Below are 23,312 nucleotides of genomic sequence, written 5' to 3'. Positions count from 1 at the left end.
TCCCACTCCAACATGGTAGAAATACCCGCCACCACCACCCCAGGCTGAAGGATGGAGGTTCGGGGGGAGACACCGAATCCATACTGCATGACAAGGCATCAGCCCTGACTTTTTGAATCCTGGCTGAAAAGTGATGGAAAACTGGAAAAAAAGTGACCATCTCGCCTGCCTAGGAGTCAACCTTTTAGCAGATTCAATGTAAGCTAGGTTCCTGTGGTCCGCAACTACGGTAATAGGATGGACAGCCCCCTCCTAAAAATGCCACCATTCTTCAAAGGCCAACTTCACAGCCAGAAGTTCTCGATTCTCAATATCATAGTTTCTCTCTGCAGGAGAGAACTTCTTAGAGAAGAAGGCACAGGGACAACACCGCCCCACCCCCACCCCCACCTCTGAGACTTCCACCTCAACAATAAATGGTTCAGATGGGTCCGGTTGAATTAGAACTGGAGCAGACATGAAACGTTTTTTTAAAAACTGAAACGCCGCCACTGCTGCTGCTGACCAATTCTTGATATCAGCCCCCTTTTGAGTCATATCTGTGAGAGGTTGAACTATCTGCAAGAACCCCCTTATAAACTTGAGATAATAATTGGGGAATCCTAAGAAACGCTGCAGACCTTTCAAATCTCGAGGTTGAACCCAATCAACAATGGCCTGCACCTTCTTAGGATCCATGCGAAACTGCTCAGGAGACACAATGAACCCCAGAAAAGATAGTTCCTGAACAAAGAATGAACATTTCTCTAACTTAGCAAAGAGACAGTGTTCCCGGAGCCTTTGGAGAACTGCCCGAAGATGACCAATGTGAGCCTGTTTATCGGGCAAGTAGACAAGTATGTCATCCAAATACACAACCATAAAACGCCCAATAAAGTCAGAGAATATATGATTAATGAAATTTTGGAAGACTGCTGGATTATTGGTCAGACCGAAAGGAATGACTAAGTTCTCAAACAACCCCTCATTAGTGAGAAAAGCAGTTTTCCACTCATCCCCTGTTGTGAACTCTGTTCTCGAACTCCCTCCTGTGGTCCGGAATGGTATTTCTGTGAGTTCTGTCCGTGGGTTCCCTCTGGTGGCTGAAAGTGGAGCTGCTGGTCTTGAAGTGGCTTCCTCAGCTGCATCGTTTAGGAACTGGGCTGGTTCCTCTATTTAACTCTGCTCAGGTCGTTACTTGATGCCAGCTGTCAATGTATCAGTACTGGTTCAGATCTCACTTGGATCTCCTGATGACCTGTCTACTCCAGCGGAAGCTAAGTCCCTGCTAAGCTCATTTGTTGTTCATTTGTGTGCTGAATATATTTCTGAGTACCTGCTAAGTTTCTGTCCAGCTTGCTTATCATGATATTGTCTCGCTAGCTGGAAGCTCTGGGTTGCAGAGTGGCACCACCGCACCGTGAGTCGGTGCGGGTTTTTTTCGCTCACTCTGTGTGGCTTTTTGTAGTTTTTTGTGTTGACCGCAAAGATCCCTTTATCTATCTTCTGCCTATTAGTAAGACTGGCCTCCTTTGCTGAAACCTGTCTCATTCCTGTGTTTGTGCCTTCCTCTTAACTCACAGTCAATATATGTGGGGGGCTGCTCTTTCCCTTTGGGGTATTTCTCTGAGGCAAGGTGAGGCTTTATTTCTCTTTAGGGGTAGTTACCTCTCAGGCTGTGAAGAGTCGTCTAGGCAGAGTCAGGCACGATCCACGGCTAATTCTAGTGTGTGTGATAATAGGATTAGGGTTGCGGTCAGCAGAGCTCCCACTTCCCAGAGCTCGCTCTATTTTGCAGTTTGACTATCAGGTCATTCCAGGTGCTCCTAACCACCAGGTCCATAACAGTACAGCTGGCCACAAAGTGTTAATGCATCTCAATAGAGGGATAAGAGAAGTTCTGAGACCATTTTTTTTTCTCTGTAGTGTGCTTTGCCTTTCTTTTCCCCTAAATCTCTGGGTGGTTCAGGACTCAGGTGTAGATATGGACATTCAAGGTCTGTCCTCTTGTGTGGATTATCTCACTGCAAATGTACAAAGCATTGAGGATTATGTAGTTCAGAATCCTATGTTAGAGCCTAGAATTCCAATTCCTGATTTGTTTTCTGGGGATAGATCTAAGTTTCTGAATTTCAAGAATAATTGTAAACTGTTTCTTGCTCTGAAACCTCGCTCCTCTGGTGACCCTAGTCAGCAAGTAAAGATCATTATTTCCTTGTTGCGTGGTGACCCTCAAGACTGGGCATTCTCCCTTGCGCCAGGAGATCGTGCATTGCTTAATGTAGATGCGTTTTTTCTGGCGCTTGGATTGCTCTATGACGAACCAAATTCTGTGGATCAGGCAGAGAAAATCTTGCTGGCTCTATGTCAGGGTTAGGATGATGCTGAAATGTATTGTCAGAAGTTTAGAAAGTGGTCTGTGCTTACTCAATGGAATGAGTGTGCCCTGGCAGCAATTTTCAGAAAGGGTCTTTCTGAGGGCCTTAAGGATGTTATGGTGGGGTTCCCCACGCCTGCTGGTCTGAATGAATCAATGTCCTTGGCTATTCAGATCGATCAGCGTTTGCGGGAGCGGAAAGTTGTGCACCATATGGCGGTGTCCTCTGAGCAGAGGCCTGAGCCTATGCAATGTGATAGGACTTTGACCAGAGCTGAACGGCAAGAACACAGACGTCAGAATGGGCTGTGTTTTTACTGTGGTGACTCCACTCATGCTATCTCTGATTGTCCTAAGCGCACTAAGCGGTCCGCTAGGTCTGTCACCATTGGTACTATACAGCCTAAATTTCTTTTGTCCGTTACTTTGATTTGCTCTTTGTCATCCTACTCTGTTATGGCGTTTGTGGATTCAGGCGCAGCCCTGAATTTGATGGACTTGGAGTATGCCAGGCGCTGTGGTTTTTTCTTGGAGCCCTTGCAGCATCCTTTTCCATTAAGGGGAATTGATGCTACACCTTTGGCCAAGAATAAGCCTCAGTACTGGACCCAGTTGACCATGTGCATGGCGACTGCACATCGGGAAGATATTAGCTTTTTGGTGTTGCATAATTTGCATGATGTGGTCGTGTTGGGTTTGCCATGGCTACAGGTCCATAATCCAGTATTGGACTGGAAATCAATGTCTGTGTCCAGTTGGGGTTGTCAAGGGGCCCATGGTGATGTTCCAGCGTTGTCAATTTCTTCTTCCACTCCTTCTGAAGTACCTGAGTTTTTGTCGGATTACCAGGATGTATTTGATGAGCCCAAGTCCAGTGCCCTGCCTCCTCATAGGGATTGTGATTGTGCTATCAATTTGATTCCTGGTAGTAAATTTCCTAAAGGCCGACTTTTCAATTTATCTGTGCCAGAACACGCCACTATGCAGAGCTATATAAAGGAGTCCTTGGAGAAAGGGCATATTCGCCCGTCGTCATCACCGTTAGGAGCGGGGTTCTTTTTTGTGGCCAAGAGGGATGGTTCTCTGAGACCTTGTATAGATTACCGCCTTCTTAATAAAATCACGGTCAAATTTCAGTACCCTTTGCCTCTATTGTCTGATTTGTTTGCTCGGATTAAGGGGGCTAGTTGGTTTACCAAGATAGATCTTCGAGGAGCGTATAATCTTGTGCGTATTAAGCGGGGCGATGAATGGAAAACCGCGTTTAATATGCCCGAGGGCCATTTTGAGTATCTGGTGATGCCATTCGGGCTTTCTAATGCGCCATCTGTATTCCAGTCCTTTATGCATGACATCTTCTGAAAGTATCTGGATAGATTCATGATAGTATATTTGGATGATATTTTGGTCTTTTCGGATGATTGGGAGTCTCATGTGAAGCAGGTCAGAATGGTGTTCCAAGTCCTTCGTGCTAATTCCTTGTTTGTGAAGGGGTCTAAGTGTCTCTTCGGAGTTCAGAAGGTTTCCTTTTTGGGCTTCATTTTTTCCCCTTCTACTATCGAGGTGGATCCAGTTAAAGTCCAGGCCATTTATGACTGGACTCAGCCTACTTCTGTAAAGAGCCTTCAGAAATTCCTGGGCTTTGCGAATTTTTACCGTCGCTTTATTGCTAATTTTTCTAGTATTGTCAAACCACTGACTGATTTGACCAAGAAAGGTGCGGATGTGGTGAATTGGTCCTCTGCGGCCGTTGAGGCGTTTCAGGAGCTGAAACATCGTTTTTCTTCGGGCCCCTGTGTTGTGTGAGCCAGATGTTTCACTCCCTTTTCAGGTCGAGGTTGATGCTTCTGAGATTGGAGCAGGGGCTGTTTTGTCTCAGAGAAGTTCTGATGGCTCTGTGATGAAGCCATGTGCTTTATTTTCTAGAAAGTTTTCGCCTGCTGAGCGTAATTATGATGTTGGCAATCGGGAGTTGTTGGCCTTGAAGTGGGCATTCAAGGAGTGGTGACATTGGCTGGAGGGCGCCAAGCATCGCGTGGTGGTCTTGACTGATCACAAGAATCTGACTTATCTCAAGTCTGCCAAGCGGTTGAACCCTAGACAGGCTCGATGGTCGCTGTTTTTCTCCCGTTTCGATTTCGTGGTTTCATACCTTCCGGGTTCTAAGAATGTGAAGGCTGATGCCCTTTCAAGGAGTTTTGTGCCTGATTCTCCGGGAGTTTCTGAGCCGGCTGGTATTCTCAAAGAGGGGGTAATTTTGTCTGCCATCTCCCCTGATTTGTGGCGGGTTCTACAGGAGTTTCAGGCGGATAGACCTGACCGCTGTCCTGCAGAGAGACTGTTTGTCCCTGATAGATGGACTAGTAGGGTTATCTCGGAGGTTCATTGTTCGGTGTTGGCTGGTCATCCTGGAATTTTTGGTACCAGAGATTTGGTGGCTAGGTCCTTTTGGTGGCCTTCCTTGTCGCGGGATGTGCGTTCTTTTGTGCAGTCCTGTGGGATTTGTGCTCGGGCGAAGCCCTGCTGTTCTCATGCCAGTGGGTTGCTTTTGCCCTTGCTGGTCCCGAAGAGGCCCTGGGCGCATGTTTCCATGGATTTTATTTCAGATCTCCCTGTCTCTCAAAGGATGTCGGTCATCTGGGTGGTTTGTGATCGCTTCTCTAAGATGGTCCATTTGGTACTCTTGCCTAAGTTGCCTTCATCCTCTGATTTGGTTCCGTTGTTTTTCCAGCATGTGGTTCGTTTGCATGGCATTCCGGAGAACATTGTGTCTGACAGAGGTTCCCAGTTTGTTTCGAGGTTTTGGCGGTCCTTTTGTGCTAAGATGGGTATTGATTTGTCTTTTTCTTCGGCTTTCCATCCTCAGACAAATGGCCAAACTGAACGAACCAATCAGACTTTGGAGACCTATCTGAGATGCTTTGTTTCTGCTGATCAGGATGATTGGGTGACCTTCTTGACATTGGATGAGTTCGCCCTTAATAATTGGGCCAGTTCGGCTACTTTGGTTTCTCCTTTTTATTGTAATTCTGGTTTCCATCCTCGTTTCTCTTCAGGGCAGGTTGAGCCTTCGGACTGTCCTGGTGTGGATTCTGTGGTGGACAGGTTGCAGCAAATTTGGACTCATGTAGTGGACAATTTGACATTGTCACAAGAGAAGGCTCAACGTTTCGCTAACCGCCGTCGCCGTGTTGGTCCTCGACTTCGTGTTGGGGATCTGGTTTGGTTGTCGTCTCGTTATGTTCCTATGAAGGTTTCTTCTCCTAAGTTTAAGCCTCGTTTTATTGGGCCTTATAAGATTTCTGAAATCCTCAATCCTGTGTCATTTCGTTTGGACCTTCTGGCTTCTTTTGCCATCCATAATGTGTTCCATAGGTCGTTGTTGCAGAGATACGTGGCGCCTATGGTTCCTTCCGTTGACCCTCCTGCTCCGGTGTTGGTTGAGGGAGAATTGGAGTATGTGGTGGAGAAGATTTTAGATTCTCGTATCTTGAGACGGAAACTTCAGTATCTGGTCAAATGGAAGGGCTATGGTCAGGAAGATAATTCCTGGGTTCTTGCCTCAGATGTCCATGCTGCCGATTTAGTTCGTGCCTTTCATTTGGCTCGTCCTGATCGGCCAGGGGGTTCTGGTGAGGGTTCGGTGACCCCTCCTCAAGGGGGGGTACTGTTGTAAACTCTGTTCTCGAACTCCCTCCTGTGGTCCGGAATGGTATTTCTGTGAGTTCTGTCCGTGGGTTCCCTCTGGTGGCTGAAAGTGGAGCTGCTGGTCTTGAAGTGGCTTCCTCAGCTGCATCGTTTAGGAACTGGGCTGGTTCCTCTATTTAACTCTGCTCAGGTCGTTACTTGATGCCAGCTGTCAATGTATCAGTACTGGTTCAGATCTCACTTGGATCTCCTGATGACCTGTCTACTCCAGCGGAAGCTAAGTCCCTGCTAAGCTCATTTGTTGTTCATTTGTGTGCTGAATATATTTCTGAGTACCTGCTAAGTTTCTGTCCAGCTTGCTTATCATGATATTGTCTCGCTAGCTGGAAGCTCTGGGTTGCAGAGTGGCACCACCGCACCGTGAGTCGGTGCGGGGGTTTTTCGCTCACTCTGTGTGGCTTTTTGTAGTTTTTTGTGTTGACCGCAAAGATCCCTTTATCTATCTTCTGCCTATTAGTAAGACTGGCCTCCTTTGCTGAAACCTGTCTCATTCCTGTGTTTGTGCCTTCCTCTTAACTCACAGTCAATATATGTGGGGGGCTGCTCTTTCCCTTTGGGGTATTTCTCTGAGGCAAGGTGAGGCTTTATTTCTCTTTAGGGGTAGTTACCTCTCAGGCTGTGAAGAGTCGTCTAGGCAGAGTCAGGCACGATCCACGGCTAATTCTAGTGTGTGTGATAATAGGATTAGGGTTGCGGTCAGCAGAGCTCCCACTTCCCAGAGCTCGCTCTATTTTGCAGTTTGACTATCAGGTAATTCCAGGTGCTCCTAACCACCAGGTCCATAACAATCCCCCTCCCGAACCCGGACAATGTTATATGCCCCCCGCAGATCCAATTTTGAAAACAACTTAGCTCCAGACAACTGTTTGTACAGATCGAGAATAAGTGGGAGGGAGTAAGTATTTCTCACAGTTATCTTATTTAACTCTCGAAAATCGAGGCATGGGCGCAAACCTCCGTCTTTTTCTTTATGAAAAAGAACCCCGCTGCCAAGGGAGAAACAGAAGGACGAATGTGTCCTTTACAAAGACTCTCGGAAAGGTATTCTTTCATAGTAGCCCGCTCGGGACCCGAGAGGTTATACAAGCAGGCCTTGGGCAATTTAGCACCTGGGACCAGGTCAATGGCACAATCAAATTGGCGGTGTGGTGGTAAAACTTCAGCCTCCTTTTCGGAGCAAACGTCCGCATAGTCCTTTAGGTACTCTGGAATACCTTCCAGACCAACGGACGACACAGACACAGTAGCAAGACATCTTTCAGAACAATTAGGTCCCCATTTAATAATATGCCAGGACCCCCAGTCAATAATCGGGTTATGCTGTTGCAACCAGGGAAACTCTAACATCAGGCCAGCAGGAAGGTTATTCAAAACAAAATATGACATACGCTCCTGGTGTAGGGCCCCCACCCTGAGGGTGAATTCTTCAGAAATAAAATGGAGACCGCCCTTGGAGAGAGGAATAGAAACAATGGCCATTATTTTTATGGGAGTCTCCAACCTAACTGTCCCTAATCTACAGCTGGCCCCCAGCTTGTAGTCAATCAGGTTCAAAGATGATCCACAATCCACAAAAGCCAGAGTAAGGGAAAAGCAGTTCTTAACACCAAGTTCCACCTTTAACAGAATCTTAGAAAATGAAGAAAGAGGTACCTGGGAGTCTGAGTGACCTACAAGATGATCACTCAGACTCAGCCGCTTGTTAGTCGGTGGGCAGGAGGGACAGTCCTTTTTCCAATGTCCAGGATCTCTGCAGTAAAAACACAGCTTTCCTACACGTCGCCGTCTCCTTTCTTTCTCCTTGAGGTTGATGACTCCCATTTCCATGGGCTCTGATGTAGGACTGGCTCCCCTTTCACTGGAGAATAATGGGGTCTAAAACTGCATCACACCTCTTGCCCGCAGCCTGCGATCCATTTGCATGGCCTGGGTCATAGCATCCTCCAGAGAATCAGGCGGAGGGTGAAGCACCAAGGCATCTTTCAGACGTTCAGACAGGCCTCTACGGAACAAGGCCCGGAGGGCGGCATCATCCCAAGAGACCTCAGCAGCCCAGTGTCTGAACTCTGAACAAAACCACTTGGCCGAGTGCCTCCACTGACACACACTCATCACCATGTCCTCAGCCAGACGCACTCGATCAGGCTCATCGTAGATATGCCCCAGGGCCCCAAAAAATGCATCCACAGTCATTCTCTCAGGGGCCATGTTAGGAAGGGAAAAAGCCCAAGCCTGAGGGGCTCCCCTTAACAGAGACATAGTGACCCTCACCCTCTGACTCTCATCCCCAGAAGAGTGCGATCTTAATGAGAAAAAAAGCTTACAGTCCTCCATAAAAATGTTAAATTCCTTTTTATCTTTGGAAAAGGTATCAGGCAATTTAACCGGGGATTCAGGGGAAACTAATGTAACATCTCGAGCCCCTATCCCGTGAGCACCAGACGACAAAGCCCCCTGCACAGTGTCAGCTATCTGCTGCTGAGACAGACAGAGCTCGTTATTCCCCATTACGTTTCTGAGACATCTGAGTAAGGTGCTTTACCTGCTCAGAAAGAGCGTGCATAGGATACATCACAATGAAATAGCTATAAAGACCCACACACACAGGAAAAAGTAGCGGTTAGTTATAATGTCACGCACCTTGCACGGTACTTAGAGACTGGTCCGTGCGGGTGTCCTGAGCTGGATTGAAAGTATACCGGGCACGCAATCAGGGATCTAGGAGGAGTAATGTAGCTAAGGTAAAGAGAATTATTTCAGATGAACAGGACCTTAGACATGTGACTGCCAGGGGAGTGTTCGGGGCGGAGCCAAACCCGAGTCCCAGAGAGCTATACACTGCTGGGAGAAGCAGAAGTGTCAGACAGGCAAAAGTCAAAACCAGAGGACAGCACAAATAGGAGTAGGGGCAGACAGGCATGTGGTCAGGGACAAATGCCGAGGTCAGAACCAGAGAGATAACGCGGTACCATAGGGGTCAAAGCGGGTAGTCTAAGGGCAAAACAGGAGTCAAGAAACCAAGCAAGCAAATAAACAGCACCAAGACAGCAGACAAACTCACAACGAGGCGACAGACCGGGTGATAATCAAAGGAGCAACAAGGTAACAAGCACAAGGCACAGGCACACAAAGGGTCAACCACTTCAGCCTATAACTGACACTGACCTAGAAAGACTGGTAACTAAATAGCCGCCCTCTGCCAGAGAGAGGCAGATACAATTAACCCCGTCTGACCAGGACGGGATAAAGTCAAAACCCGTCCTGAATCATGACAGTTTCCTTGCTCCACAGAACAAAATCTCTAAATTTCTGTGGCTTATTTACATGATTTTGACACTATTAGAACAGATAACTCTTGTGATTTTAGGACAGATCTTAGGTGTTTAGCATGTAAAATTCATTGGGCATTGAGCATTTGGGGATTTTTTCCTTGCATTAACACTTTTTTTTAGACTGTATTTTGAGAATAATATAATCAATTTATTAGATAATACAGTGCAGAAAAAGAAAATTTCACCCAACATTTCAATTTTTCTTCTAAGATTCTCAGTTATAAATATTTATCCAAGTCGGACTTGCATAGTCATCTAAGTGGCAGTGTTCTTTAACCCCTTAGTGATGGAGCTAATTTTCACCTTAATGACCAAGCCAATTTTTTACAATTCTGACCACTGTCACTTTATGTGATTATAACTCTGGAACGCTTCAACGAATTCCACTGATTCTGAGATTATTTTTCGTGACATATTGTACTTCATGATAGTGGTAAAATTTGATTGATATGACTTTGGTTTATTTGTGAAAATAATCAGAAATTTTTTGAAAATTTAGAAAATTTCACAATTTTCATGCACTAAAATCGGAGAGAGGTGTCATACAAAATAGTTAAGACATAAGGACACACTCCAATGTGCGAGAGCTCCAGGGCCAAGGGAAACCTAGTCTGAGCCATCTGAGGAACCCATGCAGTTGGGTGGGGCAACTCGTTCTGGAAAGCAGTCTGTTGCTTGGTGCAAGGAGGAGTATATTTTTACTGTGGTATAAAGGAAAGGGCTATTTCATGGGCACTTGTTCTTTCCTACCTCATGGTAAACAGCCACCAGAAAACTAAGGAGCCCAGATTGTGAGGAGGTTAGCAACCCGGGTGTACATATGTCCTCCGTGAGTAGGACACAATTTATTCTGCTGGCTGAAATCCATCTGGGCAAAATATGGTGGTTATTTCTGCTTTTCTGGAAAGTGGGGCGGGGTTTAGCTTGATCGACGCTAGGTTTGTTCAGGTCCAGGATCTCAAACCACACACACTGTCCAGATCTATACCCATAATCGCCATTGACTCAACACGCTTGAGACGGGGTGTTTTACTCAAGCCGTCCAAGGGTTACATTACATATAGGGGCCATACACTCAGAAGGTATTGACTGTTATGTGCTAGGCTAGAGGGTCTGCCCTCACCTATGGTTCTTGGACTTCCTTGGCTCACTCTCCACAACCCTGTGGTAGACAGACAGACTCAGGAGGTGGTAAAGTGAAGTGAGTATTGTCAAGGACACTGCTTGGGTACCTGTCTTGCAAGGGTGGATACCCAGTCAGTGCCTAAATACCCGTCTGACTTTGGGGATGTGTTCTCGGTGCAGGGGTTCTAAGAACTTCCTCCCCATCATCGTAATGACTGTGCCGTTAATCTTGACCCTGTCTCAAAGAGCAGACTATATAATATCTCTGGTCCAGAGAGGCAGGCCATATCATGGAAAGTTTGGCAAAGGGTCATATCTGACCATCCTCATCCCTCATTGATGCAGGGTTTTTCTTTGTAAAGAAGGAAGATGAGGGTTTACGCCCCTGCCTAGATTTCCTGGAACTTAGATCACGGTCCGGGATCCGTATCTGCTCCCTCTCATCTCGGACCTCTGTAATCAGATTGTAGAAGCAAAATGGTGTTCTAATTTGGATCTCCGGCGGTGAATAATCTCATTCGTATTAAAGAGGGGGATGAGTGGAAAACAGCTTTCAATACTGGTCTATGCAGCCAGGAGACTCTAACACACACCTTACTCTTGGAAGTCCCAGACACAATCACACCTTTCCCAGAATCCCTTGGGGCAGAGCTAACCACTCCCTGTCTGCTATAACCATTTTAATAGTTGCTGGATGATTTTAAATCAACAGTGCAGCTTCTATCTGGCACACTTTGTTGCAATGTAGTTAGTCTTTACCCCAGCATTGATACTGAGACATCACTTGAAGGTCTACGGCAATTATTCCGCAGAAATGCAAAAAATTTTAGTTACAGCCACTAATATCATGCTTCAAAATAATTATTTTCCTTTTAATGACTCTTACTATCTACACAAACAGGGCACCTCAGTGGGGACGGCCTTTTCCCCATTCATTGCAAACATCTACAGTATATGTCATATAGGGAAGAGCAATATATCGTCTCTGGTTCCAACCGCTTTTCCTCCCATCATGTGACTCCTAACTCCTCCTCTCCTGTGACCTCATCACAGGTCCTGTACGCAAAGAACAGCCGTAGGTGCTGGAAGCTCCATTATTCTCTATGTGGAGCCTGACTCTGCGGTGGAGGTCGGTGCTGGAGGCTCCATTATTCTCTATGTGGAGTGCGGCTCTGCGGTGGAGGTCGGTGCTGGAGAGTCCCCATTATTCTCTATGCGGAGTGTGGCTCTGCGGTGGAGGTCAGTGCTGGAGAGTCCCCATTATTCTCTATGTGGAGCCTGACTCTGCGGTGGAGGTCGGTGCTGGAGAGTCCCCATTATTCTCTATGTGGAGTGTGGCTCTGAGGTGGAGGTCGGTGCTGGAGAGTCCCCATTATTCTCTATGCGGAGTGTGGCTCTGCGGTGGAGGTCAGTGCTGGAGAGTCCCCATTATTCTCTATGTGGAGTGCGGCTCTGCGGGTAGAGGTCGGTGCTGGAGGCTCCATTATTCTCTATGTGGAGTGCGGCTCTGCGGGTGGAGGTCGGTGCTGGAGGCCCCATTATTCTCTATGCGGAGTGTGGCTCTGCGGTGGAGGTCGGTGCTGGAGGCTCCATTATTCTCTATGTGGAGTGTGGCTCTGCGGTGGAGGTCGGTGCTGGAGAGTCCCCATTATTCTCTATGCGGAGTGTGGCTCTGCGGTGGAGGTCAGTGCTGGAGAGTCCCCATTATTCTCTATGTGGAGTGCGGCTCTGCGGGTAGAGGTCGGTGCTGGAGAGTCCCCATTATTCTCTATGTGGAGTGTGGCTCTGCGGTGGAGGTCGGTGCTGGAGAGTCCCCATTATTCTCTATGTGGAGTGTGGCTCTGCGGTGGAGGTCAGTGCTGGAGAGTCCCCATTATTCTCTATGTGGAGTGCGGCTCTGCGGTGGAGGTCAGTGCTGGAGAGTCCCCATTATTCTCTATGCGGAGTGTGGCTCTGCGGTGGAGGTCAGTGCTGGAGAGTCCCCATTATTCTCTATGTGGAGTGCGGCTCTGCGGGTAGAGGTCGGTGCTGGAGAGTCCCCATTATTCTCTATGTGGAGTGTGGCTCTGCGGTGGAGGTCGGTGCTGGAGAGTCCCCATTATTCTCTATGCGGAGTGTGGCTTTGCGGTGGAGGTCAGTGCTGGAGAGTCCCCATTATTCTCTATGTGGAGTGCGGCTCTGCGGTGGAGGTCAGTGCTGGAGAGTCCCCATTATTCTCTATGCGGAGTGTGGCTCTGCGGTGGAGGTCAGTGCTGGAGAGTCCCCATTATTCTCTATGTGGAGTGCGGCTCTGCGGGTGGAGGTCGGTGCTGGAGGCTCCATTATTCTCTATGTGGAGTGCGGCTCTGCGGGTGGAGGTCGGTGCTGCAGAGTCCCCATTATTCATTGCTTCCTGCCGTCTAGCAGGACAGTCCCAATTTGGGGTAACTCTCCCGGGTGTTCAGGGTAACCTCCCGACTCTCACTCTGTGTCTGTAAGTCGCCTCCTCTCCAGCTCACTGGGTTTAGTGCTCACTAGTTCCTGCTCTGACTCCGGGGGAAGGCCGCCGACATCTCTGTGCTGTAATTAACTCATTCTTGACTTTTCTTCCCGTCTGGGTCCTGGTGATCAAACACACAACTTCTTGTACTGGTCTGGTGCATAGAGCTAAATTTCTATATACCAGTGTATTCCAGTGTATTAGGGACTCTATAGCGACTGGGTCTGTTCCACAGGACTGGCGCATAGCAAATGTGGTACCAATATTCAAAAAGGGCTCTAAAAGTGAATCTGGAAATTATAGGCCAGTAAGTCTAACCTCTATTGTTGGTGAAATATTTGAAGGGTTTCTGAAGGATGTTATTCTGGATTATCTCAATGAAAATAACTGTTTAACTCCATATCCGCATGAGTTTATGAGAAATCGGTCCTGTCAAACCAATCTAATCAGTTTTTATGAAGAGGTAAGCTATACACTGGACCAAGGTGAGTTATTGGATGTGGTATATCTTGATTTTTCCAAAGCGTTGGTACACAAAATGAGAATGCTTGGTCTGGGGGGAAAATGTGTGTAATTGGGTAAGTAACTGGCTTAGTGATAGAAAGCAGAGGGTGGTTATAAATGGTATATTCTCTAACTGGGTCGCTGTGACCAGTGGGTACCGCAGGGGTCGGTGTTGGGACCTGTTCTCTTCAACAAAACAGTAAAATATCGATATTTGCAGATGATACAAAACTATGTAAAGCAGTCAATACAAGAGAAGATACTATTCTGCTACAGATGGATCTGGATAAGTTGGAAACTTGGGCTGAAAGGTGGCAGATGTGCTTTAACAATGATAAATGTAAGATTATACACATGGGAAGAAGGAATCAATATCACCATTACACACTGAACGGGAAACCACTGGGTAAATCTGACAGGGAGAAGGACTTGGGGATCCTAGTTAATGATAAACTTACCTGGAGCAGCCAGTGCCAGGCAGCAGCTGCCAAGGCAAACAGGATGATGGGGTGCATTAAAAGAGGTCTGGATACACATGATGAGAGCATTATACTGCCTCTGTACAAATCCCTAGTTAGACCGCACATGAAGTACTGTGTATAGTTTTGGGTATCGGTGCTCACGAAGGATATGGAACTAGAGCGAGTACAAAGGAGGGCACAAAATTAATAAAGGGGAAGGGGGAACTACCATACCCAGAGAGATTAGCAAAATTAGGATTATTTAGAATGGAAAAAGATGACTGAGGGGCGATCTAATAACCATGTATAAGTATATAAGGGGACAATGCAAATATCTCTCAGAGGATCTGTTTATACCAAGGAAGGTGACGGTCACAATGGAGCATGCTCTGCGCCTGGCGGAGAAAAGGTTTTTCCACCAACATAGAAGAGGATTCTTTACTGTTAGGGCAGTGAGAATCTGGAATTCATTGCCTGAAGAGGTGGTGATGGAGAACTCAGTCAAGGGGTTCAAGAGAGGCCTGGATGTCTTCCTGGAGCAGAACAATATTGTATATTACAGTTATTAGGTTCTTTAGAAGGATGTAGATCTGGGGATTTATTCTGTCGGAATATAGGCTGAACTGGATGGATAACGGCTTTTTTCGGCCTTGATAACTATGTTACTATGTTACCTGCATTCTAGAGCTAAAATGAAAGTCAGAGATTTTTTCTTGCTATAAAATAACAAAGAACATTTAGAATAATAACTTTTATTGCAGTTATTTTATCTGCTTAGTGCCCACGCCAAACCTTTGAAATCTAACATCAATTTACATTATGTGGAAAAAAATGCTGAAGCGTTTCAATATATTTCAGTGATTTTAAGGTTTTTTTTTTATGTAACATTGTATTTTGTTAGTGGTTAATCTAGGTGTTTATGTTTGTATAAAAAATATCAGATGTTTTGACAAAAATGTAAAAAAAAATCAATTTTCAAACTTTGAATATATACAGTGGGTACGGAAAATATTCAGACCCTTTACATTTTTCACTCTGTTTCATTGCAGCCATTTGCTAAATTAAAAAAAGTTTTTTTTTTTCTCATTAATGTACACTCTGCCCCCCATCTTGACTGAAAAAACCCACCAGAAATATAGAAATTTTTGCAAATGTATTAAAAAAGAAAAACTGAAATATCACATGTAATGGTAAACTGACTGAACAGAGAACTGGTGCATATCAAAAACAACTAACATAGAGATAAATAGTGAATTGGTTGCACTCAATTGTACTAAAGCAAGTGAATGTGTGATACATGAAATGTGAATAGCATAATGGCTTGTGAAATCTATGAAAAAACATGCCCGTCTGCTCCACCATTTTAACTTTGGGAGGTTCCGTCTCCTTTTGGGAAACTACCATTCCCAGGGACTCCACCCCCTTTTGGGCAACTATCCATGTTCGGGTTACCGCACCCTCTTGGGATTCCACCCATTTTTGGGCAACCATCCCTGTTCCGGTTACCGCCCCCTTTTTTGGGACACCACCCCACTCTGGGGTACACCCCGGTGACTCCCCACGGTACTCTCAGGCCCTAGTTCTCACAGTACAAAAAAAAGTCTCTTTGGGTTGGCGCTGGCCCTTTAAGTGTCTGCACGATCTGGACCTCCAATGTCTTTATGACACCTCACCAGCTTCTGCTGACACTGCCACAGCTCCTGCTGCAGTTAGAAACCTCCAGCACCTCCGGGTGCTAATCACAAGCCGCTGCTACTGCCACTGTAGCTCCTTCTGCTGCAGAACCTCTTGCTGCAACTACAGCTCCTCCGCAAGGCAACTCTTCGTATCCCCGCCGAGTTACAGCCAGACGCTTGCAAGCTTCGTGGACACAATGATCCACAGCAAGCTTCATGGACACGTCGATCCACAACAAACTTCGTAACCCTGCCGAGTTACAGCAATCACCTTCACACGTGCTTCCTGGACCGTTGCTCGCAGTCTAGCACCAAATGTGAGATAACGCTACCTGAGTGGGTTGGGGAAACTCACTTTGCAACGGGATTAAAGTACTCAGGCACAGTTTCTCCACATAAACAGTCTATCCGGTTTATTAAACATCATAAACCGTGTCACAAACAGTTCATTATTTACATCAATGGAACACATTAACCACCAACAGTCTGTTCCAATGGCAGATATGTCTCTGCCCATAACCCCTCCCTGTTGTGAATTCTGCTCTTGGGTTCCCTCCGGTGGTTGTTGGTGGTAATGCAGTTGTCCCTGGGTTGCAATCTTGGTCAGGTGTCTCTGCTGATTGCAGCTCTGACTGGGGTATTTAGGTGTGCAGGATTCATTAGTCCTTGCCAGTTGTCCATTGTTCTTGGAGGTTTTGCACCTCTGTCTGGTTCCTCCTGACCTGCTGCCAAGTCAGCTAAGATAAGTGTCTGGTTTTGGTTTCTTCAGCACACATGCTGTGTGCTTTACTATTCAGTGCTATTCATTGTTTTTTCTTGTCCAGCTTAGACTGTGTTAGGATTTTTTCAGTCAAGTTGGATTCTCAGGAGATGCAGATATACATTCCATGTCTTTAGTTAGATGGTGGAATTTTTGTATTATCTGCTGTGGATATTTTTAGGGTTTTAATATTGACCGCTTAGTATTCTGTCCTATCCTTTCCTATTTAGCTAGAGTGGCCTCTTTTGCTAAATCCTGTTTTCTGCCTGCACGTGTCTATCCTCTCCTACTCACAGTCAATATTTGTGGGGGGCTGCCTATCCTTTGGGGTTCTGCTCTGGGGCAAAATAGAATTCCCGTTTCCATCTATAGGGGTATTTAGTCCTCCGGCTGTGTCGAGGTGTCTAGGAATTGTTAGGTACACCCCACGGCTACTTCTAGTTGCGGTGTCAGTTTAGGGTTTGCGGTCAGTACAGGTTCCACCTACTCCAGAGAACGTCTCATGCTGCTCCAAGGTCACCGGATCATAACACCTCCCGTTAACTATAGTTACCTTACAGGAGCTCCGGCTCCACACACTGACTCCTGTCAGTGCTGGTTCCCAGGGGAAAGCTGCTTCACTGGGGTCACTGTCCTTGTGACCAGGGCACCTCAGATAGTCTAGACCTTTTGTAAGAACTGTAGCTTCCCCAACACAGTAGCAGCCCCAGACTCTGCAGATACGGCCTATCCATGCAATATTCAGGAAGTCCAGTCCCAGGCACTGCCAACACACAAGCCTTAAGTCCATGGTCTCACCGTGTGCTTCCAGAAATCCAGTCCACCCCACTACATTCCAACACACTGACCATTCAGTCCATGGCCTCATCATGTGCTTCCAGGAATCCACTCCACTCCAGGACATTCCAACACACAGGCTATACAGGAACTCACAGTCTTAAACTTTCAGGTCCATATACTCTAAACATGTGACCCAAAACCCTGGTCACATTATGTAGTTGTAACCACTCCCATAGGTAGGTATGTGTGGCTAGTTCGACCCACCCAGCTCTCAATCTAGCCCTGCAAGCCTCCCTTTACTATACAAATACTTGTGGGACTACAGGTCCCAGAACAATGCTACAGGCTTACAGCGCAGACTCCCTCTGCGACACATACCGGCCATTAACAATCATACCGGACACTGTTTTATTATCATCATTATAGATACGCCTCCATGCGTATCCTGAGGAGCACATACAGCACCCCCTGGTTGTAACATGGGTCACTGCACCACAGTATGCACCAGTTCAGACTAGTTCTCTGTTCAGTCAGTTTACCATTACTTGTTATGTACTATTTTTTTCTGACTTGGACATCCCGCCCTTCACTATGCTGTTATTTTAATTACATCCAAACACATTTGGTTCCGACCTTCCTATAAATACAGGCTTTACCAAGACATTAGTCAGAGGTAAGTGTTCACACTAGGCAGTTAGGTCACGGACCCATCAGATCCATGAGATTACCTTGATGTTGGTGGATGGGCTCACATTTTTTTGCCAAATTTTCTGCTAAGCATCTCATGTTTTTTTTCATAGATTTCACAAGCCATTATGCTATTCGCATTTCATGTATCACACATTCACTTGCTTTAGTACAATTGAGTGCAACCACTTCTCTATTTGCTGTGAAATATCACATGGTCATAAGAATTCAGAACCTTTGCTCAGTATTGAGTAGAAGCACCTTTTGAGCTAATACAGCCCTGAGTCTTCTTGGGAGTGATTTAACAAATTTTTCACACCTGGATTTGGGGATCCTCTTCCACTTTTCCTTGTAGATCCTCTCCAGTTCCTTCAGGTTGGATGGTGGACATTGGTGGACAGCCATTTTCAGGTCTCTCCAGAGATACTCAATTGGTTTTAGGTCAGGGCTCTGGCTGGGCCAGTCAAAAATGCTCACAGTGTTGTTCTGAAACCACTCCTTTGTTATTTTAGCTTGGCTATGTTTCACTTTTGAGAGTGTATTAGGCAGGTGATGAGCAGTGCCTGGTTTTCTTCACACATACCGCTTAGAATTATCACCAAAAAGGTCTATCTTCATCTCATCAGACCAGAGAATCTTATTTTTCATAGTCTGGGAGTCCTTCATGTGTTTTATAGCAAATTCTATGCGGGCTTTCATATGTCTTGCACTGTGGAGAGGCTTCCGTCGGGCCACTCTGCCATAAAGGCCCAACTTGTGGGGGGCTGCAGTGATAGTTGACTTGGAACGTTCTCCCATCTCCCTACTGCATCTCTGGAGCTCAGCCACAGTGATTTTGGGGTTCTTCTTTACCTCTCTCTCCAATCCTCTTCTCCCACGAGTGCTCAGTTTGGCTGGATGGCCAGGTCTAGGAAGACTTCTGGTGGTCCAAACTTTTTCCATTTAAGGATTATGGAGGACACTGTACTCTTAGGGACCTTGAATACTGCAGAAATTCTGTTGTAACCTTGGCCAGATCTCTGCCTTGCCACAATTCTGTCTCTGAGCTCCTTGGCCAGTTCCTTTGACCTCATGATTCTCATTTGGTCTGACATGCACTGTGAGCTGTGATTTCTTATATAGACAGGTGTGCGCCTTTCCAAATCAAGTCCTATCAGTTTAATTATAAACATAAACACCGTGTGCACTGCTATATTCAGGTGCAGAGACTAGGTACCCAAACCATATAGTAAACTAAAGAGAAGTCTCGCACTCAACTTAAGTATTTTAGTTTTGCAGAGTTTTATTGAGGTAGCACTGGAAACGTTTCAGCCTATGTCAGGCTTTCATCAGTCACTACGACATTTCAATGAAAAGGATAATGAATATAATACAGTGTACAAACAAACGTATAAATAAACAAAAGTATATACAAATATCTATAAGAGATACAATGGGAGCCAAAAAAGTTGCAAAATAGCACAAACAATCATGATATGGCAGTGAAACCATGTATAACAATCTCGCTCAATATATGGATAAAAATGACAATTGTGGACGGAACAAATTGTGAAGAAACAACGTACCGTGCTGTGCCTTTAAGAGTATGTAGATAGTACTCATAAATAGGACGCCGATCAAGCGTGATGCCTAGTATGGCGTGAGAGAGAGATAATAGTTTACAATCAGTAAAAGGACATGAGTAGCAGAGCTGGGGTGGATGTGATCGTACTCACAGTGGGTAGAAGTCTTGTATAGAGATGGAGTGGTTAGTCAGTACCACTGAATACAAAGGAGCTATGGGAAATGATAATGACAGAAGAGGGAGGAATATTCAAGAAATGGTATTAGCTATGTTCTACATAGAGCATATCAGATATATCATCATACCTCAAAAGCTCATGTGTGGGGCTCGGAGATAATCTCCTATATTGGCCAGCTATGGCTGTAGGAACCGGGGCTGAAAGGAATGTAAAAGTAAAGCTCAGTCACGTACCTATAGGGTAGGGGCTATGATCCTAGGAACGTACGGTGTATTACCTGGAGGGAAGCCCTGCTGCTGCGTGAGATCACCTCTCAGACGCGGAGTCCACCGCTCGTCTGTGAGGCACATGTACGTGGTGCTTTTTAAACCCCCATGTCGGCGTTGTAGTAAGACGCCGTAACCGGAAGTGACACGAGCTAGCCCGGACAGGGCGGAAGTGTATGGCCGTGCGTGTCACCCGCAGTCTTGCGTACCATTAGGGTAACGCGGATATGGACATGTCTAAAAATAGAGTGAAACTGATAGAAACGGATGTAAAACATCCGATGGAAGTTAGCGGGACATATACATAATGGGTATTTGGGACGGAGTATGTGTAATGAATGTGGATGGGCGGAGTGGAGAGGGGAGGAGACCAATATGAGGATATGAAGATATAACGCTCTCAATGCTGTAATATATGGGGGTAAAATATAATATGTATAGAGGGAGATATAGGAAGAGTGTATCTGATAGACATTATGTACGTTAGAGTGTACATATACTGAAAGGCTCAGTATGTGAGTGGCAGACAGTTTATATAGTGATACATATACGTGGACTAAGTAGAAAATGCCCTTAGTACGAGTGCCGATGGAAACAGTGGATCTGAAGGTGCATCCGTGGTGAATAGTGGCACGGAGAGATGTGCTCGATCCAGTGGTGGCAACATTCATGATGTATCGACCGCCGTTAATACAGACGATTCTAAAAAATAAAGGCATATGTCAGTCCAAATACATACAAAAACCTGTATAGTAAGAAGTATCTACATTAGATTAACGGTGGCAATCATATAGATACACAATACCCTTAAATGAATGCGGACAACTCGTATTCTCTGTTGAGTCCTTTTGGTGACAACGTATCCAAAGCGTGAATCCAATATGCCTCGCGTTTCTTGAGCATAAGTATCCTGTTGCCCCCCCTACGTTGTATGGGAATATGCTCCAGAACCTGGAACCTCGATTGTGAGATGCTATGTCCTGATGTATGAAAATGGTGGGGTAGTGGTAGCAGTAGATTCTTGCAGCGAATGGTGGATTTGTGCTTGGATACTCGGTCTTTAATTGTTTGTGATGTTTCTCCCACATACAGTAGGCCACAGGGGCACTTGATTACGTAGATCACATATGAAGAGTTACACGTAAAATATCCTCTGATCTTAAATTCCTTGCCTGAGTGTGGGTGTCTGACTACGTTACCTTTCAAGACGTTATTGCACTGAACACAATTTAAGCAAGGAAAAGTGCCATCTTTTGGAGTGCCTAAAAAGCTTTGTCTAGTGAGGATATTCGTGCCGATGTCTGCTTTAACTAGATTATCTCGTAGGCTAGGGGCTCTTTTAAAACACGGGAGGAACGGGTGTTGGAATTCCACAACACTAGGAAAGGCTTTGGAGAGAATGGACCAGTGACTCCGTATGGCCCTATGTAGTTTGTACATAAAGGGATGGAATGAGTGTACAAATGGTATGCGTGTGGTGGTGTCTGTTCTTGGTCTGTGGGCAGTGGTCCTGGACGTTTCAAGGAGGGATGATGGGTAACCCCTTGCTCTGAACTTATGTGTCATCTCTCGTATGCGTTGTTCCCTAGTATCCGTATTGGAGACGATGCGTTGTACCCTCTGGTACTGGGCCTTTGGTATAGATTTTTTGGTGGATGGGGGATGCAGACTCTGAAAATGTAGTAGACTGTTGCGGTCAGTACTCTTAGAATAAAGATCTGTGCTTAGAAGGCCGCTCGAGTCCTTTACTACCAATGTGTCCAAAAAGTTCATTTTCCACAGATCATAACTCATAGTGAAAGTGATACCCGGCCAGGATGTATTCAAGAATAGTAAGAAGGTATGAAGGGATTCCTCAGAGCCACGCCATATACAGAACACATCATCTATATACCTCCTCCATGTGATGACATTATCCCTAAACAGGGGGTTCGGATATATGGTACTTTCCTCAAAATGGATCATGTAGGCGTTTGCGTACGGAGGCGCTGCGTGCGATCCCATGGCGGTCCCCCGTTTTTGTAGAAAGAACGTGTCTTCGGATAGGAAAAAGTTAAATGTGAGTATGATTTTTAGGAGCTCAATACACAATGATACTTGGTCTGAGTCTCTATCTGTGCCCTCCAATAGGTGACGTACTGAGAGGATGCCCTCATCATGGGGGATGGAGGTGTAAAGATCCCTTACATCGAGGGTTACCAAAAGAGCGTCTATGGGAATAGCGTTAATTTCCGCAATCAGGTGTAGAAAGGACCCCGTATCTAGTAGAAAGGATTTAGACTCCTGTATAAGGGGGGTGAGTATTCGCTCAACGTATCTTGCCATGGGGGACAGTAATGAGTCAGTGGAGGCCACAATGGGTCTCCCTGGTGGATTTTCTAGGTTTTTGTGGACCTTTGGTAGTGTGTAGAAAACAGGTATGATGGGATTCGGATTTAGAAGGAAACTACATGTTTTCTCGTCTAAGACACCCAGATTGGTGTACCGAAGAAGTATGGTTTCGATGGTATGGCGAATGTCTTGTGAGGGATCCCTGTCTAATGGTTGGTAAATTGAGTTATCACTCAGCTGTCGTTTTATCTCAGCTAGGTACTTGGCTTTGTCCATGATCACTAATGCCCCACCCTTGTCGGCTGGTTTAATTATGATAGATTTGTCCCCCTGTAGGTTCTTGAGGGAATGTCTCTCTTCCACTGTAAGATTAGGAGGATAGAAGAGTTTACCCTTTTCTATGTCCCCTTTGAGGGAAGTAAATGAATCCTGTATAAAACCGACAAAGGTTTCAACCGCATGTGAGCTATGAGGGGGTCTAAAATGGCTTTTATTTCGTAAACCCAGGCTGGAGGAGGATAGTAACTTGGAATTACTGCTACTGGGAGCAGTGTCTATAGTCGGAGGCGTGGTGGCAAAGTGTGCTTTTAGTCTAATTAGACGAAAGAATCTCTGGAGGTCCATATCTAAGTCGAAAGTACGACATCGATATGATGGGCAAAACGAGAGTCCCTTTTGTAGAAGGGAGTGCTCAGCCACGCTCAGAGTCCGGGACGATATATTGATAACTAAATTGTCCATACCTTCGATCTGGTTGACTTGTAGGGCTCTTGATTTCTTCTTGTATTTCTGTCCCCGTCTTGTCTCCTTGTGGGATACCGGCGTTGTCCTAAAAAAGGAAGGGTTGATGTGGTGGTAGATGGTGTAGATTCGTGATCCGACCCCGAGGTTGAGAGATCTGAGGATGTAGGTTGATTCGGACGTGTGTTCATGCGCCGAGAGTTGTCCTGCCATCTATAAACTCTGCTGTTCTTGTAGTCCTCTGCGTCCCTTACAAACTTGGTGCGTTTCCTGGCTTCAATGTCCCTTTTGTGTCTGATGATTCGATCCTGGATCTCAGTTTTGAGGGAAGATAGCTCCTCCGGTGTACCTGTCGCAGATAACT

At 45.9% G+C, this 23,312-nt stretch overlaps 2 protein-coding genes across 2 annotated transcripts in view; one reads left to right on the top strand and one right to left on the bottom strand.

The window, feature by feature from the left end:
- The window catches only part of LOC143768074 (uncharacterized), an 804,664-nt gene that overhangs the window by 39,900 nt on the left and 741,452 nt on the right, over positions 1-23,312 (bottom strand). The window lies entirely within an intron of this gene.
- Positions 12,653-23,312, top strand: part of LOC143768079 (uncharacterized) — a 52,031-nt gene continuing 41,371 nt past the window's right edge. Inside the window, exon 1 of the mRNA XM_077256768.1 lies at positions 12,653-12,766. Coding sequence (XP_077112883.1) covers positions 12,741-12,766 — 26 coding nt within the window. The 5' untranslated portion in view covers positions 12,653-12,740. The remainder of the gene's footprint in view (positions 12,767-23,312) is intronic.

The sequence above is a fragment of the Ranitomeya variabilis genome, chromosome 4, assembly GCF_051348905.1.
Source record: "Ranitomeya variabilis isolate aRanVar5 chromosome 4, aRanVar5.hap1, whole genome shotgun sequence".
Classification (NCBI taxonomy): Eukaryota; Metazoa; Chordata; class Amphibia; order Anura; family Dendrobatidae; genus Ranitomeya; species Ranitomeya variabilis.
The sequence above is the reverse complement of the archived record's forward strand: the minus strand, read 5'-3'. Positions and strand labels throughout refer to the sequence as shown.